General features: G+C 42.8%; 1 protein-coding gene across 1 annotated transcript; it reads left to right on the top strand.

Moving 5' to 3' along the window:
• Positions 1 to 4,159: 4,159 nt before the first annotated feature.
• Positions 4,160 to 16,608, top strand: DSEL (dermatan sulfate epimerase like). The gene is made up of 2 exons (XM_074987510.1): positions 4,160 to 4,777; positions 5,622 to 16,608. Exon 2 carries the CDS (start codon positions 6,602 to 6,604, stop codon positions 10,250 to 10,252), a length of 3,651 nt encoding a protein of 1,216 aa, XP_074843611.1. The 5' UTR covers positions 4,160 to 4,777; positions 5,622 to 6,601; the 3' UTR covers positions 10,253 to 16,608.
• The last annotated feature ends 1,113 nt before the right edge of the window (positions 16,609 to 17,721 follow it).

Raw genomic sequence — 17,721 nt, 5'->3', positions numbered from 1 at the left:
ACATGCATTCTAGAACCCAGACTAGGTACTTTCACGTCTTACAGAGCAGTGCTCACCCAAAGTCCTACCAGCAGCAGGGTAGTCATGAGACAAGTGCACAGCTCAACTTGACTCCTCAGTGAAAGAGCCTAGGGATATCTCTCCACGCAAATATACTCCAACATTACATTGTCCTCTGGGTAAACAGGATCCCATCCTGCTATTTATTTCTTCCTGTATACATCCTCTCATGAAGATTTTACAATCTCATCATTCACATTTGCCTCTGTATTCAAATAGGCATCCAGTGTGAGATATAAAATGCCCAGTACACACGTGATGAGACACAGAGATAAATGTCTGCTACCTCTTCCTGGAACATATCTGAAATGTGTTATTTCATGGTTACTTGCCATAAAAACCTAATTGTCAGTATATATCAGTGGCTCTTGACCTTTCCAGATTACAGTAGTCCCTCAATTTATGCAAGGGTTGTGTTCCCACGCACCCTCACATAACTCAAACTTCATGTATGTTGGGGCGCTGCTTTTTTCCCCAACACAATGCACATTCTGCAGCCAGGGAACCAGCAGGAGCACTTGGAGCTCCTATGAAAGGTAAGTTCTTGGGTTGGAGGCAGCTGGGGAGGGTTAAGCCTGATGGTGGGTTGGGGAGGGCAGGGGTGTTAAGCCTGGAGCGGGTTAGGGATGCAGGGGAGATGGGGGGTGTTGAGCTGGAGCTGCGTACAGGGGGTTTCAACCAGACCATGGGGGAGGGTTGAAGTGGGGTGAGCCAGAGCCACATGAGGAGGGATTTGAACCAGAGTGGGAAGGGTTGAACCGGGGCAAGGGTATGGAGTTGAGCCGGAGCCATGCGTAGGGAGGCTCAACTGGGGCGCAGGGGTTGAGCTGGAGCCACGTGTGGGTTGTGAGCTGGGCCATGGGGAGTTTGAATCGGGGCAGCGGCGGGGTTGAACTGGGGTTGGGGGGAGCAGAATTTTGAGTTGCACTTAACTCACATTAATGCAAGTTAAGCGCAACTTGAAATTGCACATTTTGAGGGTTTACTGTACTGTATTCCTTTCAGGAGTCTAATTTGTCTTGCTTATAAAATCAGGCATAATTGTCATTGCACACCATTAAAAACAAGAAGTCCTGTGGCACTTTATAGACTAACAGATTTTTGAAGCATAAGCTTTTGTGGACAAAACCCACTTCATGGGCAAAGCCAGTCAAGAAGGACTTCTTGTTATTTTTGTGGATAGCCTAACATGGCTACCCTCTGATACTCAGCACGCTACTACTGAATATTGCTTGCTAATTTTTACCATATAAATTTAAAATTTGGAATATAAATAGTGTAGATGCATTTCAGTGTGTAGAGAAGTGTTTCGTAAACTATGTTCCACGAAACACTCGTGTTCCATGAAAAACTCGCAGGTGTGCCACCAGCCTAACACTTTTTTGGTGTCATACACTGATGGTATACATTTAAAACAGACACAATGTTACTACTTCATTGCTATGGTACCTGATTAAACTATTTCATTTGGTTTACCCCGCATATGTTGTCAATTGGTGGGGTTTTTTTCCTTTTTGTATTGTTTTGCTTTGTATGGCAATTTTTAAAGACAATTTTCAGGTGTTCTGCATTAAAAATATTGTTGTTCTGTGGTCTCAAAAAGCTTAAGAAATACTGGTGTAGAATATAGAGCACTATAAACAAGTAATTGAATTACATTTTAGTTTTTAATGACTTTGATAGTGCTTTTTATCTAGCCTGTTGTAAATATCTACTATTGCCTACTATCTAGGCAAATATCTAGATGAGTAGATGTGCTCCCTGAAAGGCATTTGTGCAGCCTCAGGGGAATGTGTACCATTGGTTAAAAACTGCCGACAGAGATACAAAACCTCTTCAATATTATCCATACATGCCTCTCATAGGCTGCAAGTTCTTTTGGAAAATCCAGCCCTTTTTCAAAAGAACACGTGGAGCATCTATAGGCTATGGACTCTGGCTGTGTCTACACATGCCCCTTCTGGAGGAAGGGGCACAGTAATGAGCAGCCAGGAAGATGCTAATGAGGTGCAGATGTAAATTTCCCATGGCTCATTAGCATATGGTCATGTGATTCGGAGTCCAGAAGAAGCTCTTCCAGATTCCAAAATAACAATGTAGAAGTGCGGCCCGCAGGGATCTCCAGGAAGGAAAGCTTCTTCTGGACTCCAAATCATGTGGCCATATGCTAATGAGGTGCTGGAAATTTACATGCATGCCTCCTTAGCATCTTCCAGGCTGCTCATTACCATACCCATTCCAGAGGAAGAGGCATGCATAGACAGAGCCAAAATGTGCTCTTTCAATATGAAATCGAAAGAACATTGTTCTTCTTCCAGAAGCCTTCTTCTTCTCCTGGATCAGGAAGAGTGTTTCCTTTCGAAAGTTTCTTTCAAAAGAAAACATGTGTAGATGCTCTGTCAGCCCTTTTTTTTGAAAAAGCAGCCCTCATGGTGGAGGATCTTTCAATCTCTGGTCCATTCTTTCAGAAAAGTGGGGGCTATGTGGATGCTCTCTGTCAAAAGAGCAGATTGCATTTTCAATCCACTTTTTTGTGTGTGGACGCACTCTTTTGAAAGAAGTTTTTTCAGAAGATACCTTCTGGAAAATCTTCTTTCAAAAGATCACGGTAGTGTTGATGTAGCCATAGTGATTCATGATGACAAACAAGCTACTAGCTCTGTTATCATGTTATCATGATAACATGTTAGCTACATTTTATCAATTAGAACTAGTATGCAGGTATGTGACTCAGTTGGGTGCATGTAAAACTCCATGCATCAGCTGTGCCTTTTGCCAGTCTGGTGCCAAGAGGTCCCTAGGTCACAGTTAAATCCTAGCTTCACGAGTAACAAGCAGTCCTATGGCACCACAGAACCTAACAAACTGATTTGGTCATGAACATTTGTGGGTAATGCCTACCCCATCTGAGGAAGTGGGTTTTACCCACGGAAGCTCACGACCTAATCAATGTGCTAGTCTCTAGTATACCACAGAGCTGCTTGTTATTTGTAAAGCCACAGACTAAGGCTGCCGCTCTGAGGCTATTTGCCTAGCTTCACTGCTGACAATGAGCTTTTTGCCAGTGACCTAAAGTTCTGCATCAGTACTTAGTAACAGAGAGTTAGCCGTGCTAGTCTATATACTATCAAAACAAACAAGCAGTCCAGTAGCACTTTAAAGACTAACAAAATAATTTATTAGGTGATGAGCTTCCGTGGGACAGACTGTTGATCTGAAGAAGTGGGTCTGTCCCACAAAAGCTCATCACCTAATAAATAATTTTGTTAGTCTTTGAAATGCTACTGGACTGCTTTTTCACATCAGTACTTGTATCAGAGGGGTACGCGTGTTAGTCTGTATCCACCAAAGAAAAGAAGAAGTCCTGTGGCACCTTACAGAGTAACAGCTGTGTTGGAGCATGGACTTTCATTGGCAAAGATACGCATGTGACGAAGCAGGTCTTTGCCCATGAAAGCTTATGCTCCAAAATGCCTGTCAGGCTACGCAGCAGCTGTATACCGAAGTTACTGGCGGAAGAGAAGTTGGACAAAACTTCTGCCGACAGATGGGGCTACACATAAAAGCAGATCCATCTTTAGACCCGCTGCATTGACAAAGAGCTCCCGAAGCATCTACACAGCTTTGTTGTCAACAGCTTCTGGTGACAAGCCAGACTTTGTGGGTAGCCACTCTGCCACTCCGCAAGTTTCGTGGACAAAACTCTCCCTGCAGCTGACGAAGCGGGTCTTTGCCCACGAAAGCTTATGTTCCAAAATATCTGTTAGTTATAAAGCGCCACAGGACTTCTTGCTGTCCTCGAAGATACAGACGAACACGGCTACCTCTGTGCTACTTAAAACCCTCCAGGGTCCTCGTAGGCTATAAGGTGCCGCAAGACTTTCCCTCGCATCGACACTGACCACGCCCTTGGCCTGAGCGGTCACCCGGCCGCCGCGAGTCTCAGCCTGGCTCTCTCCGGCTGGAGGGAAGAGCTGCTCCTCCCCCAGTTCCCCGCCTCCTGCATCCCCATCCCTCCCACCTCCGCGCCCCTGCTCTTGCCCACCCCCTTCTCTGCCCCCGCCCCCCCGATTGCCGCCCGCCAGGACTCGGGCTGGCCTGGGGGGCTGCCGGCGCACTTGCTCCTTAGGGCCGCTCCAGGAGTTGGAGGCGACGCGCTGCAAGGACAGGACGGGCTGCGAGGCGGCTTGGCTCCGCCCGCCTGGGCAATACCGCCGCCGCGCTCCCTCCTCCTCCTCCTCACTCCCCTCTCCCCGTAGCTGCCTCTGGACTCCAGCCCCGGCTGCGCGCTCGGCTCTGGCCCGCGGAGAGGAGCCGCTGCTCGGAGACGCATCCAGCCCGCCGTGGGAGGGGCCGGCGCTGCGGGGGAGGCGGCGGGTGGGCGCTCTCCAGCCGCCCCCGGGGCTTTCCCCTTGGGCTTGGCGTGCCCCGCCCCGGCCCGCTTGCGAGAGAGCGAGCTCTGCCCGCGCCCGGGCTGGCAGCGAGCGCCTCAAACCCCAAGTCCCCGCGCGGAGGGAGAGGGCAGAGCCCCGGGACCAAGCGCGGGAGTTCGGCGCCTGCTGTCTGAAGCGGCGCTCCCCGGGGGAGCCCGGGAGAGAGAGAGAGGGGGAGAGTGAGCGCCACGCCGCGCCGCAGGCAGCTGTTTCCTTTGCCACACTTTCCTCGGCTCTCCTGCCAGCGCCTGTGGAGCGGCGCTCCCGCGCGCGGAGCGGGTAAGGTAAGCTAAGCTGTCGGCCTTACGCCTTAAAACGGAGGAGTGCGAAGAGAGGGGCGCGCGGGGAGGTTTTGTGGCGGACGTGGGGCGAGAGGCCAGCCGAGCCGAACGCTGATGAGTTTCACATATGTTCAGTCTGCGGCCGAAACTTAAGTTATCCAGACCCAAGGGAAGCAAAGGGAGACATTCTGTTGTTCCGAGCGCCCTCTGATGGCCTCAGTCACGAATCCACTAGGTGCTCACAGGTAAAGAGTCAACAGTCCACATGGAGTAATACCGAACTTGTAATAGATGTTCCCTTGAGGAGAAAGCTCCGGGGGAAAAGAGGCTTTATTATTATAAACAGGGCATCCAATATATATAGGCTTGCATGTTTCAGGTTCGGTAGAAGTTGAGAGGTGAGAAACTGGGACAAATTTTAAGATCTTATTTTAATTTTTAAAAAAATGATTTTAAAAATGATTAGGAGAATACACAGACACATCCTGAAACTGTCATTTAGAAGGAACATGGTTTTTTTTTTTATTTCTAATGGGTATTACAATCATATTTGTTAAAGTGAACTGTGCTAATGTAAAAGGATGAGAAACTGTCTTTGACCTTGCAGTTTCAGACAGTTTGGAAAAGTAAACATGACTAGAAGTTAGGATAATGAGTTAATTCTACTTTGATTCTGAGCTGATTTTAGCGAGCAAACTTTGACAAGATGTTCTAATTGATTCTTTGTAACCTTAGCATTTAGTGCAGATGAAAACCTCAGGGTCTTTGTGATGCATTTTAAGCATGCGTGGAATATATTTTGAGATGTATACATCATCAGAGAATATTTATTCTTGTGTTTCCACAGAAAGGATCAACATGTAAAGCCAACAGAAAACCGAAACAAAAAATCTTTTGGTGAAGAAATATTGGCTTTGTGCCTCTTCCAAGTGTATTACTTTTGCTTCATGATGGGAAGAGCAGAATTATCTGAACCATTGAGGAAAAGGTTCGGTTTCACTGGTTGAAGATGAAATGAGGATAATAGAAGAGGACATAACAGCATACTGTGTATTTTATAAATATTCATCCAAACAAGCCTTCGAGAAATAGACACAAACAGGAATTAGAAATACTATATTTTTTATTCCAGAGAGGGAAGCTAATGGAGAAATTGTGTTGGTTTTTTTTTCACCGCTCTCACTCTCTGAAGTCTGTGACGAAGAAAAAAATTGTATGCAACCTGAGAGAACAGAAAGGCTAAAGAGAGTAAATTCAGTATCTGAGTCTATTGTAGAAAGTACTGGTCATTTTTAATTCTGCAGAAACAAAGTGTTGTTTTGAATAAATGATATGATTTCATCAGCAGTACAGTTTTTAACTTTACTAGGAATGGCTTTTTGTCAGAATGTTAGGCAAAAAGATTTTTTTTTAATCAAATATGTTAATTCAGTTATTTTAAATACCTATTTTGATTTCTTTTTCCAAGGTTTTTCAGCTCAAACGGTATTACGTTTTTTAGTCCCCTGACTTGTATAATCAGCTTGTTTTCAAATAGAAAACAAAGAGACACTCCCTTGTTTAATGTGTTATGCTTTATTGTTCTAGCTGTGCAAAGTATGGACAAAAAGGCACCTGTGGTTCAGCTTTTCAGAAATCTTACATTTTGTTTTCAGTCTTTTATCTCAGATTGCAAATAAGCTGAGCAGCAAGTTTATTTTGTTCTTTTCTTGTTAAGCAAAAATGCCTTACATGTACATTGTTACACTAACTGGATCAACATCTGACATCTGAACAGTGTCCTTTCTGAAGATGTATGCTTGAAGGGAAGGAACTGCCCAATGGATCATGGCTGTTATGTTTACAGTGTCTATTTTATTCCTAGCATTGGTGATGTTTGCTCTCCCCACTTTTGAAGAGTCTGTGAGCAATTATTCTGACTGGGTGACTTTCACAGAGAATGTGGCTCAACATGAGAAACAGAAACTGCAAGTCTTCAATGTTGATCAGAAGCTGGAAAAAGCTGTTCCTCATCCTAGCTTGTATTTTGATGCTGAAGATGTCCAAGCACTGAGACAGAAGTCACATACAAGCCACTTACATATGTTCAGAGCTATCAGAAGTGCAGTGACAGTCATGCTGTCCAACCCGTCATACTACCTACCTCCACCCAAGCATGCTGATTTTGCTGCAAAGTGGAACGAGATTTATGGTAACAACCTGCCTCCCTTAGCTTTTTATTGTTTGCTGTGCCCAGAAGATAAAGCTGCCTTTGATTTTGTTCTAGAGTACATGGACAGAATGAATAGCTACAAAGACTGGCTGGTTGAGAATGCTCCAGGAGATGAAGTGCCGCTTGGCCACTCCTTAACAGGATTTGCCACTGCTTTTGATTTCATATATAGTTCACTGGATAACATCAGAAGACAAAAATACCTAAAGAAGATTTGGGCTGTGAGTGAGGAAATGTATGAATATTCAAAGGTCCGCTCCTGGGGAAAGCAACTTCTCCATAACCACCAAGCTACTAATATGCTAGCACTGCTCACAGGCGCCCTGGTAGTTGGGGTGGACAAAGAATCTCAGACAAATGTTTGGAAACATGCCGTCGTTGATGTGATGGAAAAAACCATGTTTCTCCTCAATCATATTGTAGATGGTTCTTTGGATGAAGGAGTCGCTTATGGCAGTTATACAGCTAAGTCAATCACCCAATATGTTTTCCTAGCCCAGCGCCATTTCGGTATCGATAACCTAGAAAACAATTGGCTGAAAATGCACTTTTGGTTTTATTATGCCACACTGTTACCAGGCTATCAGAGGACTGTGGGCATAGCAGACTCTAATTATAACTGGTTTTATGGCCCTGAAAGTCAGCTGGTTTTCCTGGATAAGTTTGTAATGAAGAATGGAGCTGGCAACTGGCTGGCACAACAGATTAGAAAGCACAGGCCCAAGGATGGCCCAATGGTACCATCCACTGCACAAAGATGGAGCACGCTTCACACTGAATATATATGGTATGCTGCAGAACTAACACCTCAGCCTCCTCCTGACCATGACACTGCTAAGATGCATGTGTTTCCTAACTGGGGGGTTGTTACTTACGGGGCTGGGTTGCCAAATACTCAGACCAACACCTTTGTGTCTTTTAAGTCTGGAAAGCTTGGTGGCCGTGCAGTCTATGACATAGTTCACTTTCAGCCATATTCCTGGATCGATGGATGGAGGAATTTCAATCCAGGGCATGAACATCCAGATCAGAACTCCTTTACTTTTGCTCCCAATGGACAGGTGTTTGTCTCTGAGGCCCTATATGGACCCAAGTTCAGCCACTTGAATAATGTACTGGTGTTTGCTCCATCACCTACAAGTCAGTGTAATCAGCCTTGGGAGGGGCAACTTGGGGAGTGTGCGCAGTGGCTTAAGTGGACTGGTGATGAGGTTGGAGATTCAGCTGGGGAGATTATAACAGCATCTCAGTATGGGGAGATGATGTTTGTGAGTGGTGAGGCAGCTTCTGCCTATTCTTCTGCAATGAAACTGAAAAGCGTGTATCGTACATTGCTACTCCTAAATGCTCAGACACTGCTAGTAGTAGACCATATTGAAAGGGAGAAAGACTCTCCCCTCAGTTCTGTCAGTGCCTTCTTTCATAATCTTGACATTGATTTTAAATATGTACCCTATAAGTTTATGAACAAATATAACGGAGCCATGATGGATGTATGGGATGCTCATTATAAGATGTTTTGGTTTGATCATCATGGGAATAGTCCTGTTGCCAGGATACAGGAAGCAGAGCAAGCAGCAGAGTTCAAAAAGAGGTGGACTCAGTTCATAAATGTCACCTTTCCTATGAAAACCATTGTTACAAGAATTGCGTATGTGTTCTATGGACCATATGTGAATGTTTCTAACTGCAGGTTCATAGATGATTCTAAATATGGATTTCAGATTTTTCTAAATGTCAACAACACAGAAAATATTGTCTCTGTTGTAACTGAATATCACAGTCTGAGGACAAGGTTCAATTATTTGGGATTTGGTGGCTTTGCAAAGGTAGTTGATCAAAACAAAGTTATCAAGTTTGGTCTAGGCATTGAAGCAGTACGAAAACAGACAACAAATAGTAGCATAGTTTTCCCCTTTGGATTCAAAGTGAATATAATAGCTGGATTAATTTTGGGCATTAGTTTGGTAACATTGGCTTTTCAGTGGCGGTTTTACATTTCCTTCAGCAAATTGTTGCGCTGGGTACTAATATTGGTTATCACATTGTGGTTTATTGAGCTGGTAGATGTGTGGAGCACCTGCACTCAGCCTATATGTGCAAAATGGAGCAGTGACATCATAAACGTAGACCCTGATGCAGGCAATAAAGCCAAACAGTTAGAAGGAAACCCTGTTGTTTTGCCAGATGTTGTGATTACCTCACTTCCCAGTTCTGGAGCAGAAATTTTAAAGCAGCTTTTTTTTAACAGCAGTGATTTCATATACATCAGGATCCCTACAACTTACCTTGATATCCCTGAAACTGAATTTGAAATTGACTCATTTGTCGATGCATGTGAATGGAAGGCATCTGATGTCCAGAGTGGCCATTTCCGTCTGCTTCGAGGCTGGCTCCAATCTCTAGTCCATGACACAAAACTTCATTTACAAAATATTCATTTACATGAAGCCAGCAGAAGTAAAGTAGCTCAGCATTCTACTATAAGTAAGGACAAAAAGAGAAAAGCCAGAAAGAAAGAGTCTCTGTCTGAACAAAGAAGCAGAACAAAAGGAAAATTAGATAAAGATGCAGAATATGTTAGGGAACTGAGAAGACACCTTGCATATTATCCAAATGCACGTCCTGTGCTTAGTTTAGGTAGTGGGAGCTGGACATTAAAGCTTCCTTTCTTTCAGGAAATCATTGGGCCTTCAATGAGGGCTTTGTATGTAGTAAGGGACCCTCGGGCATGGATCTATTCAATGTTATATAAAAGTAAGCCAAGCCTTTACTCCTTGAAAAATGTTCCACAACACTTAGCTATGCTGTTTAAAGTGGAAGGCGGGAAAGACAAGTGCAGTTTAAATTCGGGCTATGCCTTTGAATATGAATCACTGAGGGAAGAACTCCTAGATTCTAGGTCAAGTGCAGTTTCTGTGCTGTCCCATTTGTGGCTAGCAAACACGGCAGCAGCACTGCGAGTAAATGGGGATCTGCTGGAGACAAATTATCAGCTGGTCAAGTTTGAAGATATTGTGAACTTTCCTCAGAAGACAGCTGAAAAAATTTATGCTTTTCTTGGTATTCCTCTTTCTCCTGCTAGCTTAAACCAAATATTGTTTGCCACCTCCACCAATCTTTTCTATCTTCCTTATGAGGGAGAAATATCACCGACTAGTATTCGTGCTTGGGAACAAAACATGCCTATTGAAGAAATTAGACTGGTTGAGGACATCTGCTGTACCTTGATGGACCATTTAGGATACCCAAAGTTTACAGTTTAAATGCTGCAGGTCAGTAGTAGTTTGCACTAATGATTCCCAACTCCTCAGTTTGTGAATAAGAATTTGAGAAGTTTGTTTATTCTTGTAAAATGTGTGTACAGTCTTACATGCAGAGAGAGATTTATTTAAAAATAGGTATTTGTTCTAGCAGGATTTTTAAAGACAAAATCTTCTAACTACTTTTGCTGCCTTTCAAATAAAGCTGTGTGAACCTTTATAAGTCTGCCAGATGGGGATTGGATAGGTCAAGGGATTGGTAATAAAGTGTGGAGTCTTGCACTTCCAGGTTAACAGTTTGATTCCTTCCCAGGTGGGTAGTTGCCCAAAGTAGTTACCATCTCATGTCTGCTTGTTGGCCTGTTTGAAAAAAGTTGGTGATCTCAGCCCAGTTCATAATGACTGTAATTAGCACCCTTGCAATCAGATTTGCAAGTAGATGGGCAAAGTAACCCTAAACTCAGTTAAGCTGGGGTTTAACTCTATTGTTTATAAGCTTAATGATCTACTGGTAATTATGCTCCTTACTAGCAATCTCAGCAGACAAGCTGAGGACTGACTAGGCACAGAAATTGAAAGATATTATATGATTTGTTTCCTCCAGATCAGAACTGAGGCACTTTAGTTTGGTTTTTGAGAATTAGTTCTTGCTGTATTATATAGATAAAGAGAAGACAACTTCTGTCTCTAGATCCATCAGTCTGGGACCTCCTGTGAGCACTAAATGAATTTTGGGAATGAGAGGGGAAGGGAAGCATCACAAACAGTTCACAATACGCCATACATCTATCAGCTAAATATGAGCTGGGAGGTTTCCAAAGGATCCAGTATAACTCTGGCACTGCTCCACCATACTCATCTGCCCCTGGATTTTCAAAGCTGATAATGCCCTCACTATTGATACTGCTGCTCTGTGCAGCTCCTCTGGTCTAGGAAAAGCTGAAGGAGCTTCCTGTTTCTCAGTAACACTCTTCCGTTCTTCTTTGCCAGTGGCAAAAGTGTCGGAGTTCTTTTCAGGGCCAATATTTTGATGTTATTGGTAGTAATATAACATCTGGATCAGGTGGGAAAGTAGTGATTAGATGAGCCCAAATAAATCTACAGACCTGTGTTTCACCGAGGGATGATGAGCTAGTCTACTAGATCTGTCACTAAAAGCTTAAGGCTGGGAAGCTTGCACTTTGAGTTGAGTCACTTCAGAGCAGCTTCTCTCACTCACTCCAGGCTTGGGTGACAAGCTCGTTAATTTCCTTCCAACCTATCTGCTTATTTTAAAATGTGATCCTTGTTTCTTTAAATCTGCACTGAAATGTGACATTGATTTGGAAATAAACACCCTTTCAAGGGTGAATATTTGCTTTTGGTCATATCTTTCTGTGCTGCTCCTGTGTTTTTCTTTGAGCCATATATATAATTTTCATAATATTCTTTAAAAAAGAGAAAATGTTGAATGTCTCCTATTTATCTTACTCAGCATTCTTTGGAAATGTGTACATAATGGAAATGTCTGCAGATGTGTAAGTCAAACCATAGATGATTCAGAAACATCTGTTTTCTTGCCACCTGTTTTTTTTTCTTTTTTTTTGTAAACAAAGTTGTCATGTATTTAGTGTTGATTGTAGGAGTTGGAATCAGAGTTTTGTGCTATTATGCTGAAATATGGCAGTTGAGTAATTACTATATATGTGGGTGACAAGCACTAGGCAATATCAGGATGTAATGAGTTTCTCTTTCCAGATTGTAGCCCTTTTACTGATATTTAATTAGGGTGTCAATTAACATGTGTCAATGCCTGAGATTAACACAGGACAGAATTAACTCAAAAAAAAAAAGTGTTAATTGCAGGTGTTCAGGCATGTTACTGGATACTTACATAGTGCTGGGGGAAGTTGCCTGACCCCATGGGAATTGGGCCATGGGGCTACACCGCAGCATGTTTCTCACTAGGACCCAGGAGCTGCTGAGTGGAAGTAATTGCTGGCTCCCTGTGGCTGGCAGCCACTGTGGGGTCTCTACTCCTCAGCTCCCTCCCAGGCGGGCAGACTGCAATGGGAGGGTTTGGCCCCCGGCTGCTCCCAACAGAGTTGGCTGTGATTCCCTGTTCTGTGCCCAGAGAAGCTGCCGTGGAGCAGAGGGAGCTGCACTGGAGTTGGTCAGCTGTACCTGGGGGAAGCCTGTGGGGGGAGGCATAGGTCCTGCCAGAAATGGCAGAAGGGGAAACCCAGGGTGGGGGAGACATAGGGACTTTGCCTCCTCCACCAGGATGTTGGCTCCCATTTCCCAGGGCTGTGTCCCCACAGCATCGCAGGGCCTGGCCAAGGCCCACCACTCCATATAAGATGTTAATGAGCTGCTAAAGGAGACATTGTCCAGTGAACTATTTCCCCCACCCCAAACATACAATGGTAATCCCTGTTGTGAAGTGTTTGAAAGAATCAGGTTCCCAGTTTCTATGTCTGCATGAAGCTGCCAGCACTTCAGCAATGCACCTTGGCCACTGTTCTTGGTCCCCTGTGGTTTCCTCCTGTTCTAATCCAATTGTTCTTTTCCCTCTCTGTCCAGAGCCCTAGTGCTTTTTTTTCATGTCCCACTTGTGTATAGAATTTGGTTCCCAAATATTCACTAATGGCCAGAAGCTTCAGTGTTGAAGGCACATGGTGGATACTACTGCTAATAGTGTAAATCCTTCTAAACATCTGTCCCTAAGGACATTTTACCAGCCTTTATGAAATATGTCCGAAAAATATATTGAGATAGTTATTTTTAATAAGTTTAGATATTGAACCCCAAGGTAAATGGACAACCATAAGAATTCAAACCCTATGGGTTAGGACCCCAAAAGTCTGGAACTGAAATAAAGACAGAAATTTTGTTTTTCTTTTACTTCTTTTTGTCTTTGAGACACCCATCGGGGTTGTGGTGGGGGCCCTGCCTTTCTTTGCAAACAGACTTTCCATCCCCAACCCAAATCCTGTGCACATCCCACTGGGGTTCAGGGGTAGATAGTATTCTTATTATTGTTTAACAGCACCATTAATCATATGAATAATTGTGATTCATTTTTAATTGTGCGATCAATTACAACTATAATTTTTTTCTAATCATGGGACGGCCCTTTATTTAACATTAACATCTTGCTGATGTACTCCCATCTATTCCCCGCATACATATTTTCTGCACCCTTTACATCGTTTTGTGGTCTCTTCTTCTGACCTAAGTGTAAGTGGCTTTTCTTAGCCATTCATTATTATGTCAAAATGTGCCTCTAGTGTGATAAAGCTGTTGATATGTTGCAGTTTCACAAACAGTAACTTGGCTGTCACTGTCCTTTGGTTATAATAGGGACTAATACCCACTTTTCCCCTTCTTTCCAGGGTCTTACCTTTGGCTAGGTAGAATGCCATGTTAAAAGAAATATTAAAGACTGGTAATGTATGCCAACATGTCAGTGAAATTTTGGATCCCAGCTATCATTCTCTCAACTCAGTTTCTCCCCCATGGCTGTTATCAGTCATATGTAAAATTGTTGCATTGTTGCCAACGCTATAGCTTTTATTTGACAGACTTAGTCTGTGCATTTTCTTTCTGTTCCCAGTATTTATGATCTTGAATCAAAACAAATAGAAAGGTTTTCCTCAGGCATCTGTTTTAGGATTGCTCAAAGTAAGTCTTATGGTTGACTGCATGTTGGGGAGGTGAGAAAAATCTCTAAATTCGTTGGTGGTGCTGAATTAAAGGTGACAAATTTTAAACTGGCTGGTTTTGAGGGGCTGAGGTAAAAAGGTGAACACTCGTATGTGTAGGTCATACCTGGGGTTTTAATCATACATAGTGTTTCATGCCTTTTGGTTAACAATACATGTCACTGATGTCATCTGTTCTGTCATACAAATGATGTAAGGCTTAATTATCCACTGTCTTGCATCTTCTGCAGTTAAAGCAACCGGAATATGCTATTGTTCAGGTTTGGTTATATATTATAACCCTTTATATAGATGTAATTGACTCCACTAGGTGCAAGACTGGGGAGATTTAGATTCTTTGTTTCCAGATCTTTTTTGGGAAAGAGCACAAAAGCACAAAAACAAAAAGAAGAGGAAGAAAGCATGAATATAGAGAAGGTAATTGAAAGTCAAAGATCTAAAGTTTCAAAATTCTAATTGCATGCATTATGGGTGCTTAAAATAACACAATATTGTTATATATTCAAAGGAAACTGAGCACGTGGTGCTTTTGCCTCCAAAATGCTAACAAAAAACCCTATTTTAGAGAACATTTCTACTTGGTTGAAAGAAAAGAGCATATGTCAACAAAACCACAGAAGACTTATGCATAAAAGTAGCTTATGGGACTGGATTAAGTTCTCAAAAGAAGGAAAATCAGAGCAAATGAGGATCTTTAGAGTTGTGGTGTCCTGATGTGTATAGTACATTTAATTTAAAAAAGAGAATCCAGAAATCCCAAAAAAGCAGATTTTAATTTTCACATTTTTAGTCTGTATAAAATTAAAATTTTACTATAATGTAGTGTCCTGGTGCCACACTGATCCTGTTCAAACCTGGTTTTTCATGTAGCATGTGTCCATAGTCCATTGTGTTCACCAGTTCTGCTGCCAGTCATACAGAAGATATCCAACAACTTCTTCACATGGAGTGGTTGGTGAATGAAAAGACTGCAGGATCAAAATGTAAATCAAGTACCTATAGATTGCTGAAATGTCACCTGCACAACTGTTTATGGATTTTGGTATCATTTTGGAAACTGATGCTGCTATACTTAGAACTGCTTAGGATTAAAAAAACCATTTGTTTGAACACAACATAGCTCTTCGAACCAGTGGAATTACTTGTTCAAAAATACCTGTTTTCAACAGATAAAAGAGTTTTTAACCTGAAAACCTTAAACTAAATACAAAATAGTGTTGTTGACCAACACATTAAAAAATGAAAAAGTTGATAATTCCCTCCCTCATGCCCATGTTTGTCTAAATTTGGGGAAAAAATGGGGAGAAAAATTCCAGTCAGCTTTCCCTAATATTTCAGTGTACATTCATTTGTCTCTCAGACACTTACGTTGCCTCTCTGGAACTCTGCTGAAGCACAGCCAAGTTGCACTGGTGTAAGAGAAAGGAGAACATGGCCCACTGTTTGATTAAGTGTTCCAAAATTAGACTTCCAGGCTTTAATGGCTGCTATGTCTTTTAATCATTCCATTGTACCCAGGGACAGATGAGAAGATGGAAAAATAATAAGGTACATCAATCTATTGTTTTAGGTTGAAGAAATCAATACTTTGAAAATTATCTTTTAATTAACAGGTAGTTATAAGTAAAATAAGCTGTAGGAGGCCTGAAATCTGATGGCAGGGCAACTCTCTGGCTACTTTTAATTTAAAATAGATGTGCTGCTAAATTTTAAATGATTTGTGAGTCAAGTTACATGAGTACATGACCATGGTAAGTACCTGTCAGAGGGTATGTCTGTGCATTTGCTCTGAGTGTGTTTCCCAGCTCACATAGGAAGAGACACTTAGCTTAACCCAGCTCATATGCTAAAAGTAGCAGTTTGGAGATGGCAGTATGGACTAGCCATCTACATTCAAGCCTGGCTGATTCCCTGGATCCAAACTCAGGTGGTTGGCCTAAGCTGCCGATCTTACTATAAGATCCACAATGAAGTGGGTTACACCCACCAAAGCTCATGACCTAATGAAATGGTTAATCTCTAAGGTGCCACAGGACTGCTTATTGTTTTTGAAACTACAGACTAACACGGCTGCTTCTCTGAAACTAGTGTTTAGGCTGTTACTTTTGGCATGTTAGGTCAAGCAAATTTGGGGTGTATTTGTTTACCTGGCATGGGAGGCATTCTCACAGCTGCATCATAGATGTACCAAGAGGGTCTCCCAAACATGTGAATGTTACAGTTCTAGGCTAGATCCCTCAATGCATAAAAATCTTAAGTTAGGAGTGGAGAATCTCTGGTGCTCTGGCCATACCGAATTTGTCAGGGTTAGCTCCTGGTGGGGTACAAGACAGTTTGTTTATCTGAGTGCCCACAGGAACAGAGCTCTGCAGCTCCCAGTGGCCATGATTCTCTGTTCCTGGCCCATGGGAGCTGCAGGAAGAGGCACTGGCTGGGCCATCACTGTAGGCCAAGACACTAACAAGGTTCAAAAAAGAATTGGATAAATTCACATGGAGGATAGGTCCATCAATGGCTATTGGCCAGGAAGGGCAGGGATGGTGTCACTAGCCTCTGTTTGCTAGTAGCTGGGAATGGGTGACAAGGGATGGATTACTTGGACTGGGTCTACACTTGACCCCAACTTCAAAGGGGGCATGCTAATTAGGGTGTCAGGAGATTACTAATGAAGTGCTGCGGTAAATATGTAGCACTTCATTAAGCTAATTCTCCCCCACGGCAACTTCAAAGCTTCAAACTTTGAAGTGCTGTCATGCGTGTAGTTGCGGGCACTTCGAACTGCACCTCAAAATTTTGAGGAGTAAAGGGACTTGGTAGCGTGGGCAGTTTGAAGTGCCCGTGCTACATGCATGCCAACACTTGGAAGTTTGAAGCTTTGAAGTTGCCATGGGGGAGAATTAGCCTAATAAAGGCTACATATTCACCGCAGCACTTCATTAGTAATCTCCTGTCTCCCTGACTAACATGTTGCCTTCAAAGTTGGGGGCAAGCGTAGACAAGCCCTTGATGTTTACCTGTTCTGTTTATTCCCTTGGGGCACTTGGTGTTTGCCATGGTTGGAAGTCAGGATATTGAGCTAGATGTGCCTCTGGTCTGACCTAGTACTTATGTTTGCTTGTAGTTAAAGTTGGTAGATTCAATATTGTTACTGATAGTACCTTATCATATTACGGAAACTACCATCAAAACTGCCGTCTGTAATAACAGCCTCAGTATTTTTCCAGAGGCAGACCATGGATACAAGTCTTCAGTATATCCTGCAATCATTTTGGCACCTCTGACTAGTCTCTCTTCTCTTGGTGGTCACTCAGTCACTCAGCAGCCTATCGTTGAGAGGATGGTCTACAGGATGCTATGATTGACTGAATTGAATGCTTTGGTCATGTCAGTGAAGGTCATGTATAAGGCTTGGCTTGCTGTTGCCAGGCAGTGAAGATCATATCTGCTGTTTCTTGGATGGGTTGGAATCCACACTGGGATTCTGGGAGAACACCTCTCTCTGGTATTCATGTTCAAGTGCTCATCCAAACCAGCCTCAATACTTTAAGAAGCAACCTTTCCAGCTACTAACAATTTTTTGCAAATTTAAGTTGGGTAAAATTTCAATATTTCCATGTATAATATTTGCAGCTTCCATGCAGATGAAAAATGTAGCCACTGAATTGATTTTACTCATTATAAACCATCTTTTACTTTCACTCATGCACAGCCAAAAAAAAAAAAGGTGTAAGGTGAAGTTTGCTTTGTCAAAATGACATTGATGCAGAT

The sequence above is a fragment of the Carettochelys insculpta genome, chromosome 2 (genome assembly GCF_033958435.1).
Source record: "Carettochelys insculpta isolate YL-2023 chromosome 2, ASM3395843v1, whole genome shotgun sequence".
In the NCBI taxonomy this organism is placed as follows: domain Eukaryota; kingdom Metazoa; phylum Chordata; order Testudines; family Carettochelyidae; genus Carettochelys; species Carettochelys insculpta.
This window is presented reverse-complemented; position numbering and strand designations above follow the sequence as displayed.